The sequence below is a fragment of the Doryrhamphus excisus genome, linkage group LG22 (assembly GCF_037039965.1).
Source record: "Doryrhamphus excisus strain RoL-2023G ecotype Guam linkage group LG22, RoL_Dexc_Guam_v1.1, whole genome shotgun sequence".
Classification (NCBI taxonomy): domain Eukaryota; kingdom Metazoa; phylum Chordata; class Actinopteri; order Syngnathiformes; family Syngnathidae; genus Doryrhamphus; species Doryrhamphus excisus.
The window spans coordinates 3,827,838-3,848,008 of NC_136378.1; the positions used below are offsets into that span (position 1 = coordinate 3,827,838).

A 20,171-nucleotide genomic window follows, 5' to 3' on the forward strand; every position below is an offset into this window, starting at 1 on the left:
AAGCGTATTTGAAGTGGACATTTTCATTTTGTGCGGCTGCGGTTGATTATGCAGATCAGATCATTTTCTTCGTGGACGTGTGGTTGTCAAGGACACTGCAACACGGGCCCCGTTCTCTGGAAGACAAGTAGGATGAATCCTCTAAAAGGTATGGGAGCAACATTATGGCTGAAGAATGCCATAATGTCATTGGAAGAGGACTAACAAATACATAGCAATGCTTGGTTCTCAATAATTCAAGTTAAAGTGGCTCACAACTGGTGGGTCGGGACCCAAAAGTGGGTCGCATGTAATGACCCGATATCTGTGACTGCACCTTATATTCTTGTATGTGCTATTTGCTTACTGCGTCGGAGTAAGGGGGCCACAACTATGATGTGTGTCCATCCGACACACAGCTGCAGATATCTGCTGGAAAAGAACGCACCGTAAAGAATACCCTTTAAAATAGAGTACATGTGAGAACAACATGTGTCACCACTTGCCATTGAGGAGTGATGGTGGTTCCCGCAGCCAAACCTTGACATCTGCAAACTAGTCCGTGTGCATCATGACTGACTCACAGCATAATAACACAAAAAGGATTTAACTAAATCAGGTGCAACATCAAGCCAAAGATGTCCTACTGTTTATCCTGCAGTCTTTTCATGGAGATGCTGGGTGAAAGGTGGACTACTTCCTGGACTAGTCACCAGTCAATCACTGGGCTCGGCTCTGTGTTTGCAAACACATTTACTATTAGAAAACATCTGAGTGTCAACATGCAAGAAAAATAAAGAACATTTACATTTTCTAGAGTTTATCTAGAGAATATCCATGTGGCATCATACATTTTGAGTATGTCCAAGTGCTAAAGTGGGAAAAAGGGATGTTGCATTGGCCGGGAATCGAACCCGGGCCTCCCGCGTGGCAGGCGAGAATTCTACCACTGAACCACCAATGCTTACATACTCCGCATTCTATGCTTCCAACCTAAACATCTGCTGTCATGGCTGCGTTGGAGGAACAATGCTGGTCCAACTCGATGAGCATTGAGGTCCTGCAGGGCCAGTTTGGCAGCCAATCAGAAGCACTCAAAGCAGCTGCTCCAACGTCCACGTCATCTGCAAAAAACAGAAACCAAATTCTGCAGCCACAGACGGGAAAAACCTTATACAGGGAACGACTATCCCGGATTAGTTCGTATTATAGTTATTCATTGTACAATGCAAAATGCGGGGGGAAAAAAGATTCTCCCCGTCGGGGAATCGAACCCCGGTCTTCCGCGTGACAGGCGGAGATACTGTCCACTATACTAACGAGGAGTACAAAGAGAAATACATTTTTTTCATATATGTGGTAGTCTATAACTGGCCTGCTATCTACGTTGTAAAAACTGCCTGTAGAGCCATGAATGCATTTATCATGGGGACAGTTTAACCCTGGAACAGACTACATCACATTATGCCTTATTAGGCCTCAACAGCAATATTTATTAAACCCGTAGCTGTGTACAGATAGCTGTGTGGTTTATATAGAATAACCAAAATTTACAAATACAAATCCTATACAAATACAAATGCAGCGAATTAAGCACTTATAAAGCCAATAAAGTGGCTACAATGTAACGGAAGTATAAACACACCACCTTCTGCGATGCTTATCAAGCTAGAGCGGAGCAGTTAGCAACTACACACAAATGCACAGCTACTTAACACCTCAGCCATCAACGTTACACTAACCACATTCAAATATGTTAACAAAATAATGTCGCAATAATGTCAAAATAATGGAGTACGAAACAAAACTTACAGACATTTCCGGAATTAGTGTCGACGCTAACGAGGCTAATTTGGCTCGACTAGCTAGCTTAACTGTTGGATGACTACGCAGCGTCGACGCTAACGAGGCTAATTTGGCTCGACTAGCTAGCTTAGCTGTTGGATGACTACGACACACGGCACAGTTCAATATCACAACACGACACAAACAGCTTTGAACGATTGAGAAATAAACATGTTACTCACGTTTGCAGACGTACATTGTTGTTTGAACATCAAAACAAAGTGTAGTTCGACACCAACTTACGAACTTTCAAAGCTGCTGTCCTGGTGCATTCAGGTGCCCACCGAGAGTCGTAATTGGGCGCTGCGATTAATCACGTTAACGTAAGGCACAAAAGAGAACGGGCACTATTAAAACTGTTTTGTTTGTTTGTTTCGGATAGTATTTTGTTAAATATTTAAAAAATACCTTTATGTATTGTCGTTACGAGATTACATGTAAGTGTGATTTAAACAATAGGAGGCAATAAAAGATGCATGGAAACATGGAAATAAGGAAATAAAACTGGAACATCGCCTGTACAAGACATTAAAAAACACAAGAAAAGCAATGGGAGGTCATAGTATTTATTATTAATAAACATATTACATATATTTTAGACATGCTGAATTGTGCAATTAAATGGAGGCATGTAAAATATACTAAACCTTGTATGTATTTGAATTCTATTGGTTATTATTATTAGTAGTAATATATTAAGTTTTTTAGATTAATTATAAAGTCACTGTCCAATACAAATTGTATAAAATGCTGATAAAAATCGTTAAATATTCACAATAATTAAAATGTTTTCTGTGACTTGATTAGAATTACAATTACACTTAAACAAATTGTGAAAGCATGCAGTCACTGTTGATTAAAAATGGTAAACGGATCCATTATACTTTTGTCCAGAGGTGGCGCTGTGTATACGCATTGAGTTATTCAGCCTGACGTTACTTTGCCCCTCCCACTCGTTCCTGATTTGTTTGGCAACAACGTCGTTGGTTGTTCATGTGTTTGTCTTGGCAGCGAGACAGACTGTCTGCTTTATAGCTCAGCGCAAAGCGGACGCACATTCTTTCTTTTGCAAAACACATCGGAGACGACAGTATGTTGACGGAATGCCAGACCATCCTCTGCCTGGCCTTGGCCGCCGTTCTGGGCTCAGCGCTAGGGCTTGGTGAGGACATGGACCGGCCTCTCTTCGGTCCTCCCGGCTCTCCTATCCGGCTGATGGAGTCAGATCCCGGCTTAAAAAAGGCTCTGCAGTTTGCCGAGGAGCGATACAATCTGGGCTCCAACGCCATGCACCTCCGCAAAGTCAGCAGACTCGTCTCCGCAACCAAACAGGTGTAGTGAACATATCATTTAATACATCTAATACAAACACGGGCTGTCGTTAGCTGGTGGATTTAAAACTGCGTCAAACTGTTAGCTTAATAGCGACCGGAAGTAATGGGGCTTTAAGCTCTAAACTAACACGCGGAATATTCACATGAATACAACCCTAAAATGACAATTTTTGTCAGCATATGTTGTCTAAAATTTTCATCAGCATAATACAAGGGGGATAACAACATAGTGTTGAGTTTATGTAACATTACGACTTTTGTTGTTCGCTTCAGACCGGATATGACGTCGGTGACTTGACAGTGTCCAATCATGTCTCTTATTCGGAGTGGGCGATACTAACCAATCAAATGCAAGCACTGTATTGTGCTGCAGATACCCATACATTGTACTTGATATTTTCGAGGTAATTTAAATATTTTTTTAAAGTACATTTTCATACAGTTTAACAATGTTAGACAATGTAACATTATCTAAATAATACATTTAAGACTAAAATAAAGTCCAAAATAGCAAATTATATACACATACACATAAACCACCATTATAAAAGAGTGTGTGCAAATGTTTTTTACTTTGTTAAATCAAATTAAAACATTTGTGTGTGACTGTTTTCCAGGTGGTTAAGGGGATCCGCTACACCATAACAGTGGAGCTGAGTAACACTCAGTGTAAAAAATCAGCTATGCTCCGGACTTGTGACTTCTACCCTGAACTACAGAATCTGAAGGTAGGTTATGTGTTCAGAGTAAATAAATACTTTATACTGCATGCTCAGCACAATGAACTAGAAAGATGTCCGAACTCTGCATGTTGAAATGTCATCAGTTTTTTTTTTCTTGTTCCCCTTTTCATACTATCATGTCTGTTTTTGCAAGACGGAGGTTTGCGTGTTTGAAATTTGGGACATACCCTGGCAGGGAGCTTCAACTCTGCTCAAACAGAAGTGCCAACCAAAAGGTAAAAAAGAAAAAATAATTAGTTTGCATATTTGTCTATAAATGAGGAATGAAAGGTCACTACAGTTTTTTTTTTTTTTTAACCTGCGTCAAAGTTTTCTCACTTTGTAATGCGTCCATGTTTCACATAAGGATTGTGAATGATGGACCAAATTCCCCCAAAAGTGTAGTTCCCCTGTAATTGTTTGTTTATCCATTTATTTGTAATTTATATGCATTACAAATACTTTAATATGCATATATTGAACCACAGACCCGCTCCCATGTCAAGCCATTCCAGACTAAGCTACTTTGACCGAAGATGTTTGTACACTACACTACAGTACAGTACGTTGACATTGACTTGTTTACCCCAATTCTTTCTTATCAGCTGTACCAGAAGAAACATCCGAATCTGCTTCGGCTAAGCAGCCCCAGGAGGTGAAGAGAAAGTCATGCTGATTATTCCCATAACTGATCGTTATTTATCTTGCTTCTCTTTGTCGAGTAAACTGTTTTAACTTGTTGATAAGATACGCCCGCTTTTTATTTGTCAGGAGTCTGTGGGCCTTTTCAAAAACTTCATGATGAAATACAACAAAGTCTACAGCACCCAGGAGGGTGAGTATGTACAGTATATATATTTGGAATGTAAAACCGAACATGTGTAAACAACCTGTTACTTAAAATGCTTCTTGTGAAAATCTATAATGGGTTGATGTTATGCGACTACTACAGTTTCCAAGCCAGAAATAAACAGTGTTGACTTTAAAATCTTCAATCATATATTGTATATATTAAGTTATATAAGTCACACCTGACTATAAGTTGCGAGTGTTTGACAGTTCGCACAATCGGCCATGATACAGAACTCCCAACCAGAGTGGAAAGTTTCATGTTGAAATGACAAGTCATGTAGTATATTGATATCGTGGGGTAATATCATTAGTCGTCATTTGTCTCCACAGAGGCTGACCGCCGTTTGCGGATCTTCCACGAGAACCTGAAGATGGCTGAGAAGATCCAGTCTTTGGATCAAGGCTCTGCAGAATACGGCATCACCAAGTTCAGCGACCTCACGGGTGTGTGTGTGTTGGCTCATCCCGCCATAGTGTTTCTTCCAACATTCATTCATTCATTCATTTTCTACCGCTTATCCTCACGGGGATTGCGGGGGTGCTGGAGCCTATCCCAGCTGTCTTCGGGCGAGAGGCGGGGTACAGCCTGGACTGGTGGCCAGCCAATCACAGGGCACATATAGACAAACAACCATTCACACTCACATTCATACCTATGGACAATTTGGAGTCGCTAATTAACCTAGCATGTTTTTGGAATGTGGGAGGAAACCGGAGTACCCGGAGAAAACCCATGCATGCACAGGGAGAACATGCAAACTCCACACAGAGATGGCCGAGGGGGGGGGAGCCAAAAAAAGAAGCCAAAAAGTTACCACTTCCACACAAAATAGGAGGAGAACTCATTAATTCATTCATTTTCAACCGCTTATCCTCACGAGGGTCGCGAGGGATGCTGGAGCCTATCCCAGCCGTCTTCGGGCGAGAGGCGGGGTACACCCTGGACTGGTGGCCAACCAACCAATCACAGGGCACATATAGACAAACAACCATTCACACTCACATTCATACCTATGGATAATTTGGAGTCGCTAATTAACCTAGCATGTTTTTGGAATGTGAGAGGAAACCGGAGTACCCGGAGAAAACCCACAAATGCACGGTGAGAACATGCAAACTCCACACAGAGATGGCCGAGGGGGGGGAGAGCCAAAAAAAGAAGCCAAAAAGTTACCACTTCCACACAAAATAGGAGAACTCATTAATTCATTCATTTTCAACCGCTTATCCTCACGAGGGTCGCGAGGGATGCTGGAGCCTATCCCAGCCGTCTTCGGGCGAGAGGCGGGGTACACCCTGGACTGGTGGCCAACCAACCAATCACAGGGCACATATAGACAAACAACCATTCACACTCACATTCATACCTATGGACAATTTGGAGTCGCGAATTAACCTAGCATGTTTTTGGAATAGGGGAGGAAACCGGAGTACCCGGAGAAAACCCACACCGAGGTTTGGAATTGAACTTGGGTCTCCTAGCTGTGAGATCGGCATGCTAACCACTCCCCCGCCGCGCAGCCTTCTTCCAACATTTTACCCATTTCTTTCTCTTTACCTCCAGAGGAAGAGTTTCGTTCGACATACCTGAACCCGCTTCTGAGCCAGTGGACGCTTCAGCGACCAATGAAACTGGCTTCTCCTCCTCGTGGCCCCGCCCCTGCCAGCTGGGATTGGAGGGAACACGGAGCTGTCAGCTCGGTTAAAAATCAGGTACTGCAAGGAAGAAGGAAGTTGCTCTAAATAACATAGTGGATTTGTGGCAGTCCAAATGAACGTATGGGAAACACTGTTTTCACTTTATCTCCATTTGTGTGTGTGTGTGTGTGTGTGTGTTGTAGGGGATGTGTGGATCTTGCTGGGCGTTTTCAGTTACAGGCAACATTGAAGGCCAATGGTTTCTGAAAAATGGAAAATTACTGTCTTTATCAGAACAAGGTAAATAACAAAATAACATCACAAATAAGCGACACTTTTGAATCGTTATTAATTTGTGCTGCACAGAACTGGTTGACTGTGACAGGCTGGACCAGGCGTGCAGAGGCGGCTTGCCGTCAAACGCCTACGAAGCCATTGAAAATTTGGGTAAGCAAAAAAATGTCTATAAAAAATCTTTGTGCAAGTATTTTAAAATACACTGGAACCTGCTTATGTCAAACAGTGTGGGAGTTATGATGTCATTAATAAATTCTACCCGTGTATAGAGACTGGGGTTAGTACCGGAACATTGCAGTGTTTTTATTGTTTATTTAAGGTGGTCTGGAGTCAGAGAGTGACTACTCCTACACTGGCCACAAGCAGACGTGTGACTTCACCAGCAGAAAGGTCGCTGCCTACATCAACAGCTCCGTGGAACTGTCCAAAGATGAGAGTGGTGAGTTCTGAAAGAACAATGGGGGTAAAAAAATAGCAAATGCATGAATGTGAAAATGGTAATGGTAATGGTTTAATTTCATTTGAACATGCATCAGATTACAATTGAAAGCATCACATAATCAGTTCATTGTTCCACATGTCCAAAAGGAGTATTTTTATTTTTATTTTTATTTTTATTTTTATTTTTATTTTTATTTTTATTTTTATTTTTATTTTTATTTTTATTTTTATTTTTATTTTTATTTTTATTTTTATTTTTATTTTTATTTTTATTTTTATTTTTATTTTTTTAGACATAAATATAGACAGTTATTGATCTTTTATTTGATCCCGTCAGAAGAAGCAATTTGTTTCATTGTGGTCATCGTGGTCACTACCCCTCAGTAAAAAGTCATCCTCCTATTCTGTGTGGAAGTGGTACATGTTTAGTATTTTGTCTTTCCTCCACGCTTGGTTTCCCTCCAAAATAACCCTCAACGTAATGACCATTTCTTTTTCTAGTAGTTGCAGTCTCCATCTTTCCTTCATATTCATGAGCTATTTAGCATTGAGCATTTATAGATGATTGTGGGAGGGGTTGCAGGATGACACCAGGGGATTTCTAATAAGAAGACTGCATACAAGTGTGCCCCACTTGGTTTTATAGAGTCGCATTACATAGATTCTGAGCTTGTTTTATGCAGTGTTTCTTCCTGAACAGGACAAGCAGGAAAAAAATGGCCTGATCATGTCATGTCGAATAAAATTTGATTTTTGTTTCCTTTCCCCCAGAAATTGCAGCATGGCTGGCTGAGAACGGCCCCGTCTCTGTCGCTCTGAATGCCTTTGCCATGCAGGTAAAGCTCACCAGTTAAAAAGCAGCACACACTATGATATTTAAGGATTTTTTTTTCTTGTATAGTTTTACAGGAAGGGTGTATCCCACCCTTTTAAGATATTTTGTAACCCCTGGATGATCGACCATGCTGTGCTGCTGGTGGGCTATGGAGACCGTAAGTTATATTCTATTCACTTTGGTTGATTTCATAGACACAGAAATGGTAATGGTAATGGTTTAATTTCATTTGAACATGCATCAGATTACAATTGAATGCATCACATAATCAGTTCACAGTTCCACATGTCCAAAAGGAGTAGGAAGAAGCAAAGCTTATTAAATCCTACCCCTCCATCTTTTACAATCAGTAACTGTTACATTTGTTCACTTCCTGCTTTCCTAATATAATGTTTTATTTTTTTTAAATAAAAAATAAAAATAAACAGTAACTGTTGCATTTGTTCACTTCCTGCTTTCTTAATATAGTTTTTTTTTCTTTTTTTTGGTCACATAATCAGTTCCGGTACTTTTACAATCAGTAACTGTTACATTGTTCACTTCCTGCTTTCCTAATATAGTTTAATTTTTTTTATTTTTATTTTTTTATTGTTATTATTTTTTAATTTTATTTTTGTCACATAATCAGTTCCCAGTTCCACATGTCCAAAAGGAGTAGGAAGAAGCAAAGCTTATTAAATCCTACCCCTCCATCTGGTACTTTTACAATCAGTAACTGTTACATTTGTTCACTTCCTGCTTTCTATTATACAGTTTAAGTTTTTTTTTTTATATAATGTACCTCGTACCGAAGTACGAGGTGATATGACCATCCAATAGCATAATGGGTACCATAGTAAGTGACAAATAAGGAGTTAGTATGTTCTCTGTAGGCGGCATTTTGAATTATCCTTACTGACCTTTTTTACAGTACATTCAGCGAGTGTACATCTTGTTAAACTAAGGCTATCAAATAATGTGCTTTCAGGTAATGGAACTCCATTCTGGGCTATCAAAAACAGCTGGGGGGAGGATTACGGAGAGCAGGTAAGACTCGGTGGATAAGAAAATAGAATACATTATGTTTTTTAATGTTTATGCATATTTTTTTTTTTTCATCCAGGGTTACTACTACCTATATAGGGGATCCAACGCATGTGGAATCAACAGGATGGGTTCATCTGCTGTTGTCAACTAAATAACACTGCTTTATCTACCACACGTATGCAAACACACACGCGAACATGCGTGATCACACCATCGTGGCACATGTTTGATCCAGACTGCTCATTCAAATACACCAGCCTGATGTTACCTTTAGTGTTCCCTTATTACAAAACATACCAGCGCTAGTGTTGCTGTTACAAATATTGGTGAATTTTGAAAGTATTTTTAACAAAAATTTAATGTGTGCTTTTTAATTTGTCACCCTTAGAGGTATCTTTTTTTTAATTTTTTTTAGGCAAAACAGTTTTATCCCCCTCACATAATTGCTGTTTATAGTGTGATGCATTAGTCCTGTGCTGTGGATTTAATTCAGTTTTGTTCCCATTGTCCTGAAAAATGTGATTTTGAATTGAATTGAGTTTCCGAGTAAAGTTTGTTGGAGATGGATAAGAAATAAATGAAAGTGGAATTAAAATACTGTGTATTAAATGATATTCTTTATTCATTCATGAGTTGAAAATCTTTCACAATAAGCGTGGCCCTTTAAATGCATTAAAAAAATAGTGTACAGTAATCAGGTGCAACAAATGTGTTAAAAATGCCATAAATAACACACAAACTGTTGTTTGCCACATGGTTAGCTATTTGTTTATAGCTTCCTCCACTCCAATTCAAATAAAATAAACTAGAGTAAAGTTATTCATACATTTATTACCGTACAAATCTCTCCATTTGTAGATCTCAAACGCAAACCGCATTGAAATAATAAAAACTTCATTTCCCATGGTGCTTTGGAACATTTCCGACAAGAAAAGAAATGTCAAAATAAACGTCTATGTGTATTTCTATCACTGCCAGTAACCCAAAATGGCGATATGTGAAACTAGCGGCGTTGAATACTCATTTAACTTGTATATACTCTTAATAATATTGCTAACTAAAGAATCGTTTTGAGTTTAATGTTAATTTATAATACACTAAAACTTAATTCTGAAAAATGCAATATGGCGCTCAACCCCGGAAGTGAACCGGTGTCATTTTGCTTGTGTTGCCAGATAACACGGTCGCTTGCATGTGGTTTAGTTTATATGTCAATATAACTTTAATAACTTTAATATAAGCTACATTTGGGCTTTGGGAAGATTCAGGAGAGATTGATTAATGAGAGAACAATCGTTATTTAAGGTACTTTTATACCCTTATCGCTAAATCACGGTTCGTATGTTTTTGGCGAACAGCAGCTACAATATATGTAGTTTATTTTACATTACATAAAACAAGACAGTTTACCTTTTATTATAAAGTTTTTAGAGTATTTTTAGAGGATTTGACTTTTCTTTTTGTCTTAGAATTCATCGTAATAAAGTTGCCATATGCGGGAAAACCTGCATTGCATCACTAGTAGTAATAATGTTGTTTTAAACAGGCCAAAGTCCCGGGCCGTACTGGGTATACTGTATGCTAAAAGTAAGTGTAATTTATAAAAAGTACGACTAATTTGCTACATTGATATAGCTTAGCATATATTGACCTCCATCGTATCGCTTTGAGCCTCTTTAAAGCACATACTTCATCAAAGTTTGGACACTTTGTGTATTTATTTCCTCAGGCGGCTAAAGAATCAAAATGTCGCAGGCCACTAAACGCAAACATGTTGTGAAGGAGGTTCTTGGAGACTTTGTCACACCGACAGAGAACCAACAGATCGTGAAGGTTGGTAAGACACGTGACATTTTATATTCACACGTGATGCAAGTGTAAATCACGTGACAACGACACTGCACAGGTGACTGGTAGCCGTGGTAACAATCTGCACGAGACCGTCACAGCTCAGGGCCAGATATTCCTGGTGAGCATGCCCACCAAATTCCGCAAGAACATTTGGATCAAGAGAGGTGAGCGACCATTTTACGATTTAAAATAGATAATTTACTATATATATTTTTTTAAATATTGTACATTCTATCAAGGAGATTATGTGATCGTGGATCCAATTGAGGAAGGAGAGAAGGTGAAGGCAGAAATCAGCTCCATTCTCTACAAAGATCACATAGATTACCTGCAGAAGCATCATCTATGGTGGGTTCCAACTCAAACGCAACGGGATAACCGCATTGTCTGATTTCCTTATTGTGTGGAAATATGGGCTAATAACTATAACAGCAATCTTCACTCAATCACACTAAATGCACTGCAAAAAAGGCCAGTAAGGATAATTCAGAGAACATACTAACTCCTTATTTCTAAAATCACAAATACTTCAACTTGCTGATATAGTTCATCTTCAAACAGCTAAAATAATGCATAAGGCTAAAAATAACCAATTAGCTAAAAATGTCATCCAATACTTCTCTACAAGAGAGGAGAAATATGATCTCAGGGAAGAAGTACATTTGAAACACTTCTATGCTAGGACTACGTTAAAAAGCCATAGCATTTCAGTATGTGGAATCAAACTATGGAATGGATTGAGTACGAGGTACATTACCTTAAACTGTATTATGGAAAGCAGGAAGTGAACAAATGTAACAGTTACTGATTGTAAAAGTACCAGATGGAAGGGTAGGATTTAATAAGCTTTGCTTCTTCCTACTCCTTTCGGACATGTGGAACTGTGAACTCATTATGTGGCGAAAAATAAATAAATAAATAATAATAATAAAACTTAATACGATTTGTCCATTTTTTAAAATATTTTTTGTGACTTCTTTGTATGGTCATATCACCTCGTAGTTTGGTACGAGACAAAAAAAATAAAAAATTACACAAAAAAAATACAAAAAAAACCCAAATTATATCAGGAAAGCAGGAAGTGAACAAATGTAACAGTTACTGATTGTAATAATAACATTTGACCGTTTTTTGTAATATTTTTTGTGAGTTCTTTGTATGGTCATATCACCTCGTACTTTGGTACGAGACAAAATAATAAAAAAAATACAAAAAAAACCTTAAACTATATTAGGAAAGCAGGAAGTGAACAAATGTAACAGTTACTGATTGTAAAAGTACCAGATGGAGGGGTAGGATTTAATAAGCTTTGCTTCTTCCTACTCCTTTTGGACATGTGGAACTGGGAACTGATTATGTGACAAAAACAAAATAAAAAAATAATAACAATAAAAAAAATAAAACAAAAAATAAAAAAAATTGTTGTCATTATTAGGAAAGCAGGAAGTGAACAAATGTAACAGTTACTGATTGTAAAAGTACCGGAACTGATTATGTGACAAAAAAAATAACAATAAAAAAAATACCTATTTTAGGAAAGCAGGAAGTGAACAAATGTAACAGTTACTGTTTATTTTTATTTTTTATTTTAATTTAAACAAAAACACTTATATTAGGAAAGCAGGAAGTGAACAAATGTAACAGTTACTGATTGTAAAAGTACCAGATGGAGGGGTAGGATTTAATAAGCTTTGCTTCTTCCTACTCTTTTTGACATGTGGAACTGTGAACTGATTATGTGACAAAAATTAAAAAAAAATAAAAAAAAAAAGTAATAAAATTCGACCGTTTTTTGTAATATTTTTTGTGAGTTCTTTGTTTGGTCATATCACCTCGTACTTTGGTACGGGACAAAAAAAAATAAAAAAAAACCTTAAACTATATTAGGAAAGCAGGAAGTGAACAAATGTAACAGTTACTGATTGTAAAAGTACCGGAACTGATTATGTGACAAAAAAAAAACAAAACAAAAAAAACCTATATTAGGAAAGCAGGAAGTGAACAAATGTAACAGTTACTGATTGTAAAAGTACCAGATGGAGGGGTAGGATTTAATAAGCTTTGCTTCTTCCTACTCCTTTCGGACATGTGGAACAATGTTCAAATGAAATGAAACCATTACCATATAATTCCCATCCAGGCCTGAGGGCTTCACCAAGGAAAACAAGCCAAACCGGGAAGACCACGGTGAGGAGAACGAAGACGACGAGGACGAGAAGGACACCTCGGGCGACTCTGAGGACGACGAAGCTGACCTTTTTGTCAACACCAACCGCTGCACGTACCAGTACAGTGAGAGCGAGGATGACGAGGACAGTGAGGATGAAGAATGAATACTTCATGTTCTAACAACTTATGGACTTCAGTCGGACGTTTTGATGGCTGGACTCAAAATGTTGGACACCTAGATGAAAATATTCCCATATTACATAATCATTCCTGTGCTTATCTTCACATGTTAAGACAATGGTTCTTAAATAGTGTATTCACAAATACATTTAAATAAACTGAACATCATTAGAGTTTATGTTTGTAATATTTCTTCCCTCCGCCGCCATGTTTCGCTGTGTTTATGTTATGATTATAACATTACGCCATACCGAACTTGTGCAACAGGTTCTCGATAAAGCTGGTCGTACCCCCTTTTCCGGTCGTACAAGGACACAAAAAAAATTCCTGCAGCTGGAGGCCATGTTGCAAACTCCCTCGAACATCAAATCATTTATTCTACATTAAAAAATATTTTAACCAATCTAAATATTTTATATGTGAAATACAACCAATTTCATAACATTGCTGAATTTTATTTAATTCTTGAACGTGTACAAAAAATGTCCTAGTAGTAATAGTTAGCATAGCACACAGGGCAAGGTAACCTGTTACACAGGAAGGGGAACGTCTAGCAATTGACACCTGACGTATATATGATGATGTGGGGGGGTTATTAGCATCAATAAGCTGTTTTAACGACTACTACTACATTAATACTTTTGGAATATTTGGACTCATATGTAGTAAAAATACTCGTTCACATTTCTAGATGTTTGGTCCTAAAAATTGTCTCAAAGAAACAAAAACAAAACATGTCATTCATTGTATGTTTGTAATCATTTATAAATAGATGATAAAACAGGTACAACTATTTTTATTTACATGATTATGTCACTATATTTTACTTAAGTCCTTGAATGTACCATAGTTCATTCATTCATTCATTCATTCATTTTCGCGAGGGGTGCTGGAGCCTATCCCAGCTGTCTTCGGGCGCCAGCCAATCACAGGGCACATATAGACAAACAACCATTCACACTCACATTCATACCTATGGACAATTTGGAGTCGCTAATTAACCTAGCATGTTTTTGGAATGTGGGAGGAAACCGGAGTACCCGGGAAAAAAAAAAACACGCATGCACGGGGAGAACAGGGTGGGGAAAAGACAAAATAAGAAGCCAAAAAGAAGCCAAAAAGTTACCACTTCCACACAAAATAGGAGAACTCATTCATTTTCTACCGCTTATCCTGACAAGGATCGTGGGGGTTGCTGGAGCCTATCCCAGCTATCTTTGGGCTAAAGGCGGGCAGGGTACACCCTGGACTGGTGGCCAGCCAATCACAGGGCACATATAGACAAACAACCATTCACACTCACATTCATACCTATGGACAATTTGGAGTCGCTAATTAACCTAGCATGTTTTTGGAATGTGGGAGAAAACCCACGCATGCACGGGGAGAACATGCAAACTCCACACAGAGATGGCCGAGGGTGGGGAAAGACAAAATAAGAAGCCAAAAAGTTACCACTTCCACACAAAATAGGAGGAGAACTCATTCATTCATTCATTTTCTACCGCTTATCCTCACGAGGGTCACGGAGCGGGTGCTGGAGCCTATCCCAGCTGTCTTGGAACGAGAGGCGGGGTACACCCTGGACTGGTCGCCAGCCAATCACAGGGCACATATAGACAAACAACCATTCACACTCACATTCATACCTATGGACAATTTGGAGTCGCTAATTAACCTAGCATGTTTTTGGAATGTGGGAGAAAACCCGGAGAAATGCAAATGAAAATTCCACACAGAAATGGCCGAGGGTGGAATTGAACACGGGGCTCTTAGCTGCATTCATCATTCAAATGAAGTAAAATAAAAAAATGAAGCCAAATTAATGTAGAGAGCAGGAAGTAAAAAAGATGCTAACAATGCTAACAATGCTAACATGTATATCTAAGTAAGGCCTTTATTGTCGGAATTTTGACTTTTAGAGCCTGTGGTCTTAAATTTGATCTATTTTAGTTCATTTTTATTATTTTTTGATTGACAAGTTCCATATTTTTGCGTATTGTAGCTCTACTTAAAACCTTATTAAGGTCAAAATTAGCAAAATTAATATTCTAGTAATTTTTCTACTAGATTTTGATTATATTAGAATCTAATAATGAGGTAGCAACAAATACCGGAGACGACAAAAACACAGTTTTGTATTTTTTTCATTGTTTTTGTATTTTTCAAAATTGTACAAAATAAAATAAATTTGTCCAAAATACATATTTTTATGGCAATATTATATAGTCATGGTTTTTTTTCTCATTTTCTGCATTTTTCTTCTGGTCTGAAACCCTTAATGGAACATTCCAACATTGTTCCCGTGTCTTGGTCATGTGATCCCACAGTTCAATCAGTTGCTTTGGGCTCCGTTTATGAACCAATAGGATCGTGTGATACGCACACGGCTCCGCCTCTTCCTTCTCAGGAAAGTCAAAGGTCAAAAAAGCCGGGTGGTGAACAGGAGACGCGTTGAGTCGAGCCATACACATCCCGACAAAAACATCATCGATCGGGAAGAGGTGGACCCTTCTGGAGACGTCGTGTAAACGTTCGGCGAGGCGGCCGGAGTAGATCACTCCGCCGCCGCCCGCGTACGTCGGGTAAAGACCCTTGTAGAAACTATCCGGTACGAAGTACTTTGAGTGGTAGAGTCGATTAGGCAAAGCTGCTCCGATGACGTCACCCACCATGAATTCTTTCATGGTTTGTTCTGCATTTGGTTTCTCCAGCTGCTCATGGAGGTAAGCGATGATGTTCGGGAGGTTCACGAATACGTCATCATCTCCTTTAAAAATGAAACGAGTCTGTCCGCAACGGTTGGAGAACCAATTCCAGAAGAGAACGTCCTTCAAGGTGAGGTTGAAAAAAGTGTCGCTGAAGTCCCATTGTAAAATATCTCCATAGAATTGAGCCTCCATTTGGAGCAACTTGGAAACATCTACTCCAACATTGCTGAAGTTGTCTCTGGCGATGAGAAACACCCGACGGATGTACCCTCCGACTTCCTGTTTGGTGCCGTTCTTCCTGCGTGCGACCACCCATCCTATTTGACCCCAAGTTTGTCGAATAGCTTGACGGTTTTTGAAGTTCAACTCGGTGGATTTAATAGCGAGAAGAAGCAACGGAGGTTCCTTGTGGTTCTCCGAGCCTGCTCCGCAGGTAGAACTTGAAGGTTGGATAATAACGGGGTAGTTTCTTCGTTTCATGTAACGAACAAAGTCTTGCATCTGTTTTGGTAGAAGTTCGATTTTTTTTTTCATGATCTCCAAGTCGATGACATCAGAGAAGCTGTGACTTAAAAGAGAATCGTAAAACGAATCGTTCCGAATCCTTGTCCCGGTTTTGGATGCTTTCAGGATTGGGTTAAAATGCCGGTCGATTGTCACTTGGAGTCGATTCCAAAAAGCTTCTTCATGGAATTTCCAGAAACTTTTCGGCAAAGAGGCGAAAGTGTTACTTTTAAAACCTCCCGAAGCAACGAAATGTTTATTTTGCAGAGAACGTATGGAATCGACGCTGAGTTGCCGTGTTTTCCGGTTCATGTCCGTACAAACCATGATGCCTGCGTAAAGAACCAGCAGGATCAGGCAGATGCATGGACTGCACACGCAGATCAGAACCCTACGCCAGCGACAGTAGCACCGGGCCATTCAACTGCAAATACACACAAACAATTATAACGTTTGTGACGTTCACTGCCCCCAGGAATTTGTAGTTATCTTCACTTACCTGTTTTGGGTAACAAAACAAGGCTTTAAATTAGCACAGGCAGCTAGCGTCCCATCCTATGGTGATGATGACTCCAACTCCAACTGTTGCAGGAGTACGACTCCGGGCTTCTGTTGTATGTAAAAAAAAAAGGGATCCGCCCATTTTTTATTGATTTTTTTTACAAAAAAAAATCTCTGACAAATTTCATATAATAGGGCAAAAACAAGCTAATAAGCAAGCAGGCTAATACGAGCCTACTACATAGTAGTAATAATCAGAAGCCCCCCCCAAAAAATGTTCTTAAGTCCCCCTAAATAATTTGATATTTTTTTTATTGATTTTTTTTTTTTTTTTTACAATTTTTTTTTTATATAATACTAGTAGTAGTAGTAGTAGTAATCAGAAGCCCCCCTAAAATGTTCTTAAGCCCCCCTAAATAATTTTAGATTTTTTATTGATTTTTTTTACAAAAAAAAATCTCTGACAAATTTCATATAATAGGGCAAAAACAAGCTAATAAGCAAGCCAATAAGCAGGCTAATACTAGTAGTAGTAGTAGTAATAATCAGAAGCCCCCCGCAAAAATGTTCTTAAGCCCCCCCTAAATAATTTGATATTTTTTTATTGATTTTTCTTTTTTTTTTTTTTTTTTTTTTTTTTTTTTACAAAAAAATGTCATATAATAGGGCAAAAGTAGGCAAATAAGCAAACCAATAAGCAGGCTAATACTACTGGTAGTAGTAGTAATAATCAGAATCCCCCTAAATAATTTGATATTTTTTATTTTTTATTGATTTTTTTTTTTTTTGCTTTTTTTTACAAAAAAAAAATTCTGACAAATTTCATATAATAGGGCAAAAACAAGCTAATAAGCAAGCCAATAAGCAGGCTAATACTAGCCTACTACATAGTAGTAATAATCAGAAGCCCCCCGCCCCAAAATGTTCTTAAGCCCCCCTAAATAATTTGATATTTTTTTATTGATTTGTTTTTCTTTTTTTTTTTACAAAAAAAATTCATATAATAGGGCAAAAGCAGGCAAATTAGCAAACCAATAAGCAGGCTAATACTACTAGTAGTAGTAGTAATAATAATCAGAAGCCCCCCTAAAATGTTCTTAGGCCCCCCTAAATAATTTTATATTTTTATTTAATTTTTTTCATTGATTTTTATTTTTTTTTATACAAATTTTATATAATAGGGCAAAAACAAGCTAATAAGCAAGCCAATAAGTAGGCTAATACTAGCCTACTACTACTAGAAGTAGTAGTAGTAATAATCAGAAGCCCCCCTAAAATGTTCTTAAGTCCCCCTAAATATTTTTTTTATTTTTTATTGATTTTTTTTCATTGATTTTTATTTTTTTTTATACAAATTTTATATAATAGGGCAAAAACAAGCTAATAAGCAAGCTAATAAGCAGGCTAATACTAGCCTACTACTACTAGAAGTAGTAGTAGTAATAATCAGAAGCCCCCCTAAAATGTTCTTAAGCCCCCCTAAATATTTTTTTTCATTGATTTTTATTTTTTTTTTACTAAAAAATACTACTACTTCCAGCGACAGTAGCACCAGGACATTCAACTGCAAATACACACAGACAATTATAACATTTGTGACGTTCACTGCCCCCAGGAATTTGTAGTTATCTTCACTTACCTGTTTTGGGTAACAAAACAAGGCTTCAAATTAGCACAGGCAGCTAGCGTCCCATCCTATGGTGATGATGACTCCAACTCCAACTGTTGCAGGAGTACGACTCCGGGCTTCTGTTGTATGTAAAAAAAAAAAAAAAAAAAAAAAAAAAAGGGATCCGCCCACTCAAAAGGGGGAGGGGCAAGTGAAAATAAAAATAATGACGTAACTGCATCACAATTAAATCATTACAATAGAAATATCATGCGGAAAAAAAATATCATGATATTAAATCTTTTATAAAATAAGAATCTATTTGGAATATCGGAAAAAAAAACGATAATAAAGAGTCAAACTTTAAAAAAAAAAAAAAAAAAGTCTGTAGAACCTGTCTAGCAGCTAATTCAAATGTATAGAAGCTAAAAAAAAGCCTCCTTTGAGGTAAATCTTTCTTCTGTGGGATTAATTATGCCAAAGTCTTGACCAGGTTAAACCGGAATTCTAATGGGGCGGAGAGACAAATATTCCATGAATGTTTGAATGCCGCTTTTAGCAGTATTGACACGGTTCTGGATTAGGATTATTTTTTTTTATATTGGACATTATTGTACAAACAGACATAAGGTGTGGGAGCTAAACGTGTCAAATCATGTGTGGAATAAATGATTACTCAATTCCTTTCACTGACTCAGCTACTTATGAGTCACTAAATGACTTCTCAGCTGATTCAACTAACTCATGACAAAGTGCGGATGCAGAAACCAATGAAAATTGAGTCAGTGAAACTGGAGTGAGACAGTAAAAGTTGAGTCTTCATCTTTTGAGGCAGTAAAACTAGCGACTTCGTGCCATACAATGGCGTCATTAGGCGTAAGCCCCCCTAAATAATTTGATATTTTTTCATTGATTTTTTAAAATTTTTCATAGATTTTTTTTTTTTTTTACAAATAAAATTTCTGACAAATTTCAAATAATAGAACCAATAAGCTAATAAAGGCTAATAAGCAAGCCAATAAGCAGGCTAATACTAGCCTACTACTACTACTACTAGTAGTAGTAATAATCAGAAGCCCCCCGAAATAATTTTATATTTTTCATTGATTTAAAAAAATTTTTTCATTGATTTTTTTTTACAAAAAAATCTCTGATAAATTTCAAATAATAGAACTAATAAGCTAATAAAGGCTAATAAGCAAGCCAATAAGCAGGCTAATACTAGCCTACTACTACTACTACTACTAGTAGTAGTAATAATCAGAAGCCCAATATTTTTTTATTGATTTTTTAAAAAAAAATCTTTTTTTTTTGTTTTTTTTTACAAAAAATATCTCTCACAAATTTCATATAATAGGGCAAAAGCAAGCTAATAAGCAAGCTAATAAGCAGGTAATAATCAGAAGCGCCCCTAAAATGTTCTTAATCCCCCCCTAAATAATTTTCTTTTTTCTTTTTTTTTCATTTATTTTTTTTACAAAAAAAATTCCAACAAATTTTAAATAAATAAGGCAAAAGCAGGCTAATACTAGCCTACTACTACTACTAGTAGTAGTAGTAATAATCAGAAGTCTCCCTAAAATGTTCTTAAGCCCCCCCTAAATAATTTTAGATTTTTTCTGCATTTTTAAAAAAAATTTTGAGATTTTTTTTTTTTTTTTACAAAAAAAAATCTGA

The 20,171-nt window shown here is 37.5% G+C and overlaps 3 protein-coding genes and 2 non-coding genes across 6 annotated transcripts in view; 2 read left to right on the forward strand and 3 right to left on the reverse strand.

The window, feature by feature from the left end:
• eif1ad (eukaryotic translation initiation factor 1A domain containing) overlaps positions 1–13,463 on the forward strand; it is a 203,004-nt gene extending 189,541 nt beyond the window's left edge. Inside the window, exons 1-5 of one of the 2 annotated variants that reach the window (XM_078788052.1) lie at positions 10,529–10,556; positions 10,699–10,802; positions 10,876–10,984; positions 11,060–11,168; positions 12,961–13,463. In XM_078788052.1, the coding sequence (XP_078644178.1) occupies positions 10,716–10,802; positions 10,876–10,984; positions 11,060–11,168; positions 12,961–13,153 (498 nt within the window). In that variant the 5' untranslated portion in view covers positions 10,529–10,556; positions 10,699–10,715 and the 3' untranslated portion in view covers positions 13,154–13,463. Of the gene's footprint in view, positions 1–10,528; positions 10,557–10,696; positions 10,803–10,875; positions 10,985–11,059; positions 11,169–12,960 lie in introns of those variants that run through there. The other variant, XM_078788051.1, reaches the window with a different exon arrangement.
• Positions 873–943, reverse strand: trnag-gcc (transfer RNA glycine (anticodon GCC)). The gene has a single exon. It is a non-coding gene; the product is annotated as a tRNA-Gly (tRNA).
• trnad-guc (transfer RNA aspartic acid (anticodon GUC)) lies at positions 1,233–1,304 on the reverse strand. The gene has a single exon. It is a non-coding gene; the product is annotated as a tRNA-Asp (tRNA).
• Positions 2,796–9,564, forward strand: ctsf (cathepsin F). The gene is made up of 14 exons (XM_058063838.2): positions 2,796–3,156; positions 3,776–3,886; positions 4,035–4,116; positions 4,486–4,535; positions 4,652–4,715; positions 5,063–5,176; positions 6,297–6,445; positions 6,574–6,670; positions 6,737–6,817; positions 6,987–7,106; positions 7,880–7,944; positions 8,010–8,100; positions 8,911–8,969; positions 9,046–9,564. The coding sequence occupies exons 1-14, from the start codon at positions 2,917–2,919 to the stop codon at positions 9,118–9,120; spliced, it is 1,398 nt and encodes a 465-aa protein (XP_057919821.2). The 5' UTR covers positions 2,796–2,916; the 3' UTR covers positions 9,121–9,564.
• A 1,874-nt stretch (positions 13,464–15,337) lies between the features above and the next one.
• On the reverse strand, positions 15,338–16,970 carry LOC131110340 (N-acetyllactosaminide beta-1,3-N-acetylglucosaminyltransferase 2-like). The gene is made up of 2 exons (XM_078788230.1): positions 16,884–16,970; positions 15,338–16,808 (listed from the first exon to the last, which is right to left on the reverse strand). Exon 2 carries the CDS (start codon positions 16,802–16,804, stop codon positions 15,380–15,382), a length of 1,425 nt encoding a protein of 474 aa, XP_078644356.1. The 5' UTR covers positions 16,805–16,808; positions 16,884–16,970; the 3' UTR covers positions 15,338–15,379.
• Positions 16,971–20,171: the final 3,201 nt, after the last annotated feature.

Bases quoted from the DNA above. Each gene is read 5' to 3' on its own strand.
- ctsf (XM_058063838.2), top strand. From the start codon at position 2,917: ATGTTGACGGAATGCCAGACCATCCTCTGCCTGGCCTTGGCCGCCGTT. The intron at 3,157-3,775 runs GTGTAGTGAACA...ACTGTTTTCCAG, and splicing joins TCGTCTCCGCAACCAAACAG to GTGGTTAAGGGGATCCGCTA. The intron at 4,716-5,062 runs GTGAGTATGTAC...TTGTCTCCACAG, and splicing joins AGTCTACAGCACCCAGGAGG to AGGCTGACCGCCGTTTGCGG.
- LOC131110340 (XM_078788230.1), bottom strand. From the start codon at position 16,804: ATGGCCCGGTGCTACTGTCGCTGGCGTAGGGTTCTGATCTGCGTGTGC.